Here is a 7068-nt window from a genome sequence, read left to right as displayed (position 1 = left end):
GTGCTCTAGTGCCCGCGAGCCACAACTACTGAAGCCCGTGAGCCGCAACTACCGAGCCTGTGCTCTAGAGCCCGCAAGCCACAACTACTGAGCCCGTGTGCTGCAACTACTGAAGCCCGCGCAGCCTAGAGACCGTGCTCCGCAACAAGAGAAGCTACCGCGACGAGAAGCCCACGCACCACAGCGAAGAGTAGCCCCCACTCGCCGAAAGTAGAGAAAGCCAGCGTGCAGCAACAAAGACCCAATGCAGCCAAAGATTTAAAAAATAAATAAATTTTTTAAAAAGATGAGAGACAGTCAACAAATCAGTGTGTAGACCTTACTTGGACACTGACTACAAGAAACTTTTCAAAAAGAAAAAAGACCACCAGGGAACTGTAGGCCCAACTGAACATCAACCCTAAAGGAACTACTAGGTATTTCTTCAAGTGTGACAGTGGTAGTGGGGGTCAGTTTAGTAAAAAGAGAGCCTCGAGAGACACACTGATGTAGGTGCAGGTGCAAGGGCAGGTCTGAATTTGTGTCAGAATAACAGGGGAGGGGGCTGCACAGAGGAGCCCAGACCAGCCACGACCTCGGGGACGGGAGAAGTTGGCAAAGGACACGCAGGGTTGCCACACCAGGCCACGCTCGCGTCTCACAACTTCTGTGGTGACTTTTAAAACGTGGGCCACGTCTTGAGCTGGGTCCCCTGGAACTCACGATAACCCGACGCTGAGAGGCGCCTCCCGCACGTGGGAACCGCACGGGGGAGCAGAGGGCGGCCCCTGGAAGCGGGGGTGGAGGCCGGACGGCCTGGCGGGACCCTGGCTCTGCCACTCGTTAGCCGCGTGACGTGGGCATCTTTAGTAAACCAGGCCCCCACCGGCCCACGTCTCAGGTTACTCATCAATAACAAGACACAGACAAGCCTCTGCAAGTCACTCAGTGACCAGCGGATACTCAGCGCTCCGTACACGCTAACGATCCCCTTACGAAGCCCCCACCTCTGTTGGGAGAGACGATTGCGCTGGACCTGATGCCAGGACTGCCCGGCCTGGGCTTCTCCACCCAGACCGCTCCTCACTGCTGTTTGGGTGGCAGGCACCTCGCAGGATGAGGTACTGTCTCCCTCGGGGACCAAGGGCAGCGGCCCGCTTCCTGCCTGCTGTGCTCGCAGGCTCCCTGTGCGCCGTCCCTGCCGGCCTGAAGGGCACGCGAGCGGCCACACCACTGCCACACTGCTCGGTGTGCCCGTGCTGGCCCGGCTACCTTAGGTGACAGGGCAGCTTAGCGCCTGGTAAGAGCGGTGAACCCAAACCCAGACCTGCCAGGGGGTGACACCCACTTCCCAAGGATTATTCCATTTACCGCCACGACCTCCACATCACACAGGAGGAAACAGACCACCTGCTGCTGGGGACGCCCAGGACCCGACCCCAGGCTCTAACGCTCCGAAGTCTTGGGTGCGCTGCCCGCCGCCCTCAGACAGCCCAGCACCCACCCGCACGGCCACGGTGAGCACGGGAATCGTCTAACGCAGGCCCCAGAGCCGTGCTCATCCTCCCAGTGGTCCTTCCCAGCGCCCCAGCTGTAACAACCTGTAGCAACGAGAGCTGGCCGCGGAGACCCCACGCCTGCTCGCTTACCTACTTAACCTTTAGAACGACTGTGCGAGTGGGTACGACCCCCGTCTCTGCTCGCAGCCGGGGCAGCTCCTCTGATCACACCGAGCACGATGCCAAAACTCAACCCTAAGTCTGGCTCCGGGCTGCGTGCGTCTCCTGTCAGTTCTCCAAAACCTCAGTGTCAGGCACAACACACATCTCTCGAATGCTTCACCCCATCAGCACCCATGAAATCCGATGCCCACGGCGGCAAGCTGGGCGGAAGCCGGAGGGATCCGGGCGGGAGAAACCACGGCAGCGGGCAGCCGGCAGACCGGAGGGAACCCACCTGAGGGCGGCGGCCACCCAGCACATCACTTGCTCCTAAAGACACAGACCACCCGACTTGGAATATCAAAACCTGGGCGCCCAGTTTTTACGTGAAATCTCCCTACTCCTAAGGAATCATAACTCATTCAAACGTTTGGAAAAACAAAACCAAAACAGAACCACGTACCAGTTGGAGAAAACCTGTCGGCAGACTGGATGGGGCCCACCAGCCACCAGCCTGCAAACCTCTGGCTCCGACCGTTCCAATGAGCCTGATCATTTTTGGATCTTCCCTTCTCACCCGTCAACTTGTCCCCAGAGTTGCAGAGGGTGCAGAGGAAAGTCACAGCAGGCAGAGGGCAGGCGGGCGCTAGAAAAGCGTTCTAGGAGCACCCGGACCCCCCGCACCCGCACACATCAGGTGTGTGTGTACACAAGCTGACACGTGCCCGGGACTCAAGAGTCCCCCGCCCTCAGAAACCGGCCCAAACGCTCCGTCGAGATTCTGAAAACATGCTCGTCACACTAGCACTGCTTTCCCTCGGCGGGGGCGGGGGGTCACCGGGGCCGCAGTAAAGGACAAGCCCCATGAGGGCGACAACCAGGTCTCACCTCCCACCAAGAAGCCTGAGCAACGTGGCCCTGGAGGGTCCCTCAGGACCCAGCACGTTGGCGGAACTGCAGTCCCTGTCCTCCTGCGGCTGGGGACACCGCCTTCCCCGTGGGCCCCCAATCTCGGCAGGCTCATAAAGGACCTGGGCTGCGGGGCAGCAGAGCAGCCAGGGAGAGAGCCGGGCCGTCCTGCACCAACAGGGGGACAGGAAGCGGGGAGGCGAGGGGACAGGGCTGCCGAGGGGGCGGGGGAGGGCCACGAGCCTGAGGGGCCACCCGGCGACCCAGGAGCCCGAGGGCCGCGCGGCAGAACTTCATCAACAGGAGCTTCTCGTCCTACGGCGGAGCCTGAACAACCCGGGCCGGATCTGTGCGGGTCCACTTACACGTGGACTTTCAACAGAGTCGGGGTAGGCGCCCCTCACCCCTGCACTGTCCAGGGGTCGCCTGTATTTGTAATCCTGCAACGAAAACCCCCGTCTCCCCAACCTCAGCACAAAGCCTACGGTTAAAGGGAAAAGCAACCCCCCCGTGCTGGGGTAGCGCTATTCCTGGAGCAACGAATGGCGGCAGGGCTCTGATGCCACGGGATGCCCACCAGACAAGCTTTTCCTACCGCCCCCCGGTCTCCCTTCCAGCCCGAGCCCGGCACAGCCTGAGGAACGCTGACCTCACCCCTGTCCTCGCGGGCAGGACACAGGCTCAGGGCGGCTGCCGGACGTTCTTCCCCTGGAGCACAGCCCACGCCAAGGCAAGCGGACTGAGCAGACGCAGGGAATCAAACGAAGGGACCAGCTTCCAAGACCCGGGCACCGAGACGGAGGCTGCAGGGTGGGCCGGACGGCGAACCCCGTGTACCCCGACTCTGGAGCAGCCCCGCCCGCCCGCCTTCCACCTGCCTTCTCCCCAATCTGCTGGTCCTTGGAGAGGCTGGTGATCATCTTCACGTCCTCGTCAGTCAGCTCGCCCACGGCCACCTTGTTGTCCTTCTTGGCCGAGACGGAGGCTGCAGGTGGGCCGGACGGTGAACCCCGGGTACCCCGACTCTGGAGCAGCCCCGCCCGCCCGCCTTCCACCTGCCTTCTCCCCAATCTGCTGGTCCTTGTGGGCCGGACGGCGAACCCCGTGTACCCCGACTCTGGAGCAGCCCCGCCCGCCCGCCTTCCACCTGCCTTCTCCCCAATCTGCTGGTCCTTGGAGAGGCTGGTGATCATCTTCACGTCCTCGTCAGTCAGCTCGCCCACGGCCACCTTGTTGTCCTTCTTGGCCACGTGGTTGGCTAGGATGACAGTGGCGAAGACGGGAAAGCCGTTGGCGGTGTTGAGAGCCCCATCGTAGTTGTTGTGGTAGATGCCCGTCAGCTCCTGGGGGTACCGAGTGGTCAGGGGGGCCACCCCGGGGCCAGAAGTGCGGGCCGGGCCCGCCTCCTCACTGGCTTCGCCCGACCCCTCCTCCGGGTCCCCGGGTCCCCGACGGGAGAGCAGTAACTCAGCAGAACCGCAGCAAGCTGCTCCCAAACCCAGCACCCAGCTGGCCGTCCACCACAAGGAGAAGCTCAGTGTTAGAGACGGGGGAGCTGACCTTGACCCACTCCCCGGGCTACCGCCACCCGTCCCCCGCCACAGCGCTCACACCAACTTCCTCGGCACCCCCGGCCACTCACTATCTCGTCTCCCGGCTTGCAGCTGTCCACCAGGTCCGCGAGGAGGATGGCATCCTTGGAGCGGGGCAGCCGGCCGGCCGCCACTTTGCCAGGACTCTCCTGAATTCGGATGCGCTGGTAGTTCTGGTAGATGGTCTGCGTGGGATAAACAGAGAGTCAAAGGGACCCGTCCCTAGCCGGCGAAGCCTGGGCTGTTGTCCAAGCACCGACCGATTCTTTGTCACCTGAACTGGACCGGCGCCCTGGGGCAAGGAGAGCGGCGTTATTATTCCCACCACTGACTAGGATACGCAGAACCCAAGGTGGCAGCGGGGAGAGCCACTGTGACCAGCGCCACAGTGCACGGTCCCCGCTCCTGCCACCCCCCGCCCCCGATGCCTCCCTCCTGCCAGAAGCCAGACCCCTGTGACAGGCCCTACAGCTGAGCCCAGTGCACGTGGACACTGGAGCCAGGCTCCTCTGTGGCCTAAGCTGTGCGGCCCTGGCGAGGCCTCCCCCTCTCCGTGCCTGCCCCGCAGAATGGGGGCACGAACGCTGCAGCCACAGCCACACAGGGAGGAGGAAGTCACGTCACAACGTGAAAAGCACTCAAACCAACGCCCACGAAACGAGTTACACCAAGTGTGGGCTTTACTGTCAAGGTCACAAGGCGGCACTGTGCGTGCAAGCTAACGTCCATCGTCTCACCTACTGCCTAGAAAAGAGCCACGGGAAAAGGTGGTTTTAAGCACACGCTCTGCCTCAAAACGCTTGCGTTCTAATCCTCTGGGCCACTTCCTGGCTGGGTGACCTCAGCCTGTTACTTCAGCGGCCAAATAGGGCCAATCACAGCACCTGCCTTACAAGGTGTGATGAAGACCAAATAACGCACCCCCCCACCACTTGGCACCTAGCAACTGCTCCAGAAACTTCACCGTAATTATCATTCCACTACCAGTTACTGTCCCAGGTGCCCTGCAAGCAGAGCCTGCAACTCTGCTCTCGTGCAAGAAGCTTCTCAAGAAACGTCTGTGAAGGGGGACCCTGTAAAGGGGAGGGGGACCAGCTAGATGGAGGGGGCGGGGGGAGTCTGGGTAAAGGCATGGGCTCACCTGGAGCCCAGCCCCGCAGCTGTCGCCCCCCAAGGCAAGGCGCACTTGAACTTTGAAACAGGTCAGTCTTTGCCTGCGGGCTGCCAGGCTTTTCCTGGCAAGGCGGCTCCAGTTGGGGCGCTTCTCAGAATCGTAGAGCAGGGAGGGGTTACCCAACACTCATGGCAGCAAAGCAGCAGAGGGGGGTCTGGGCTCTACCGCAGGGATCGTGACGACCCCGCCGCACTTTACACTGGGAGCGGTTCACGTTCAAAGTCGGGTGTCCTGTGCCCGAGGTCTTAAGGCCCAGAGCCTTCCAGCAGGGCCTCCTGAAGCTAGCACAGCAGTGTCTCAGACAGTTACAAATCAGGGGTCCCCAGCGCGAGGCCAGAGAAGCAGGTACCAGGGAGTCGGGACTGGAAAGCAGGTGCCCTGCTGCGAGGCAGCCAGGGGAGATGCGGGCCCACTTTCACCAGACCTTCCCGCTCAAGGAAGAAAACCCAGAAACGTTGATGCTTTAAATGAAACGGTCTGGTCTGCACGTACTGGCGTGAATTCTGAGAACACCGCGTGGGCTGACCACGTGGGCCTGCGCGCCCCGGGGCGTGGCCCACACGCACTTGCATCCCGGCTCCCGCGGCCGCGGTGCCAGCCTCGCGCTCACCTCCTCCATGTTGACCTCGAAGGGGCCGGCTGACTGGCACTCAGGGCAGGAGCCCGGCTTCACCTCCTGGTTCTGGGACTGGCAGAAAGGCCCCAGCACGAAGCCACACTTGTTGCAGTTGTACTTGACCATGCTGAGCTGCGGCAGGACGCCCGTGCAGCTGGTCACCACCCCGCTGGTGCGGATCAGCTGGTTCAGGTGCAGCTGCCTGCGGAGACGAGGTGCCGTCAGAGCCCAGAGGGCGCGGGCCGGGCCCTCGCCCGCCAGGGAGGCCAGGACCCACGGGGTGGGCTTTCTCTGGCCGCGGCCACCCGCCACCCCCCACGGGTGCCCGAGCCCCCGCCGGCTCACCTGAGCGAGCGCAGCTCCTCCACCAGGGGCAGGTGGGAGATGCGCACGTGGATGCGGCTGGCGATGCGGTCATACTTGGGGTACATGGCCAGCACCACCTCCAGGGCGGCCTCGCTGAAGATGCGCAGCAGCTCCGCCGGCGCCTCGGGCAGGAAGTAGGCCAGGACGTGCTCCCTGGCGGCCAGGTCCTCGTAGTTCACCACCAGGCTCTCGCGGTTCTCTGAGGTGGGCGGGGTGGGAAGAGAGGCTGAGCGCAGAGCAGGCTGGGGCAGGCCCGTCTCCCTGCGAGAAGGGGAGGCCCAGCCTCGCTTCCAGGTCCGCTCAGCATTAGCGACGGGACCCAGAGAAGTGACAGATCCTAGGTCTCAAGCTCTGAACCTACGAAATGGGACCTAAGTCCCTGGGGGGATACAGTGGAGTAACACACGGGGTGCCTGCCGCAAACTCAGAGTGCCTACAAGGCCAGGAGGAAACCCGCGAAGAAACGTGTTGGATATGAGACAAAAGGGAGGGGAGGGGAGGGGACGGTGGGGGACCAGGAGTCACACGCCTCCTCACGTGCTGCTTTGTTCAGAAACGTGCTGCTACGCTCTGATCAAAGCAGTAATCCAGATTTTCACATAAAGTCTGCCCAATTGTAAGTCCATCAAAAACGACTTCTAGGGCTCCTCTGGTGGCGCAGTGGTTGAGAGTCCGCCTCCCAATGCAGGGGACACGGGTTCGAGCCCTGGTCCGGGAAGATCCCACATGCCGCGGAGCAGCTGAGCCCGTGCGCCACAACTACTGAGCCTG

General features: G+C 62.3%; 1 protein-coding gene across 1 annotated transcript in view; it reads right to left on the bottom strand.

The window, feature by feature from the left end:
• MCM2 (minichromosome maintenance complex component 2) overlaps window positions 1–7068 on the bottom strand; it is a gene marked incomplete at its 5' end in the record, with an annotated part of 14827 nt that overhangs the window by 6848 nt on the left and 911 nt on the right. The window contains 4 exons of the mRNA XM_028478800.2: window positions 3701–3892; window positions 4192–4326; window positions 5926–6133; window positions 6277–6496. Of these exons, the coding sequence (XP_028334601.1) occupies window positions 3701–3892; window positions 4192–4326; window positions 5926–6133; window positions 6277–6496 (755 nt within the window). The remainder of the gene's footprint in view (window positions 1–3700; window positions 3893–4191; window positions 4327–5925; window positions 6134–6276; window positions 6497–7068) is intronic.

This window comes from Physeter macrocephalus, chromosome 18 (assembly GCF_002837175.3).
Source record: "Physeter macrocephalus isolate SW-GA chromosome 18, ASM283717v5, whole genome shotgun sequence".
NCBI classification, from domain to species: domain Eukaryota; kingdom Metazoa; phylum Chordata; class Mammalia; order Artiodactyla; family Physeteridae; genus Physeter; species Physeter macrocephalus.
This window is presented reverse-complemented; position numbering and strand designations above follow the sequence as displayed.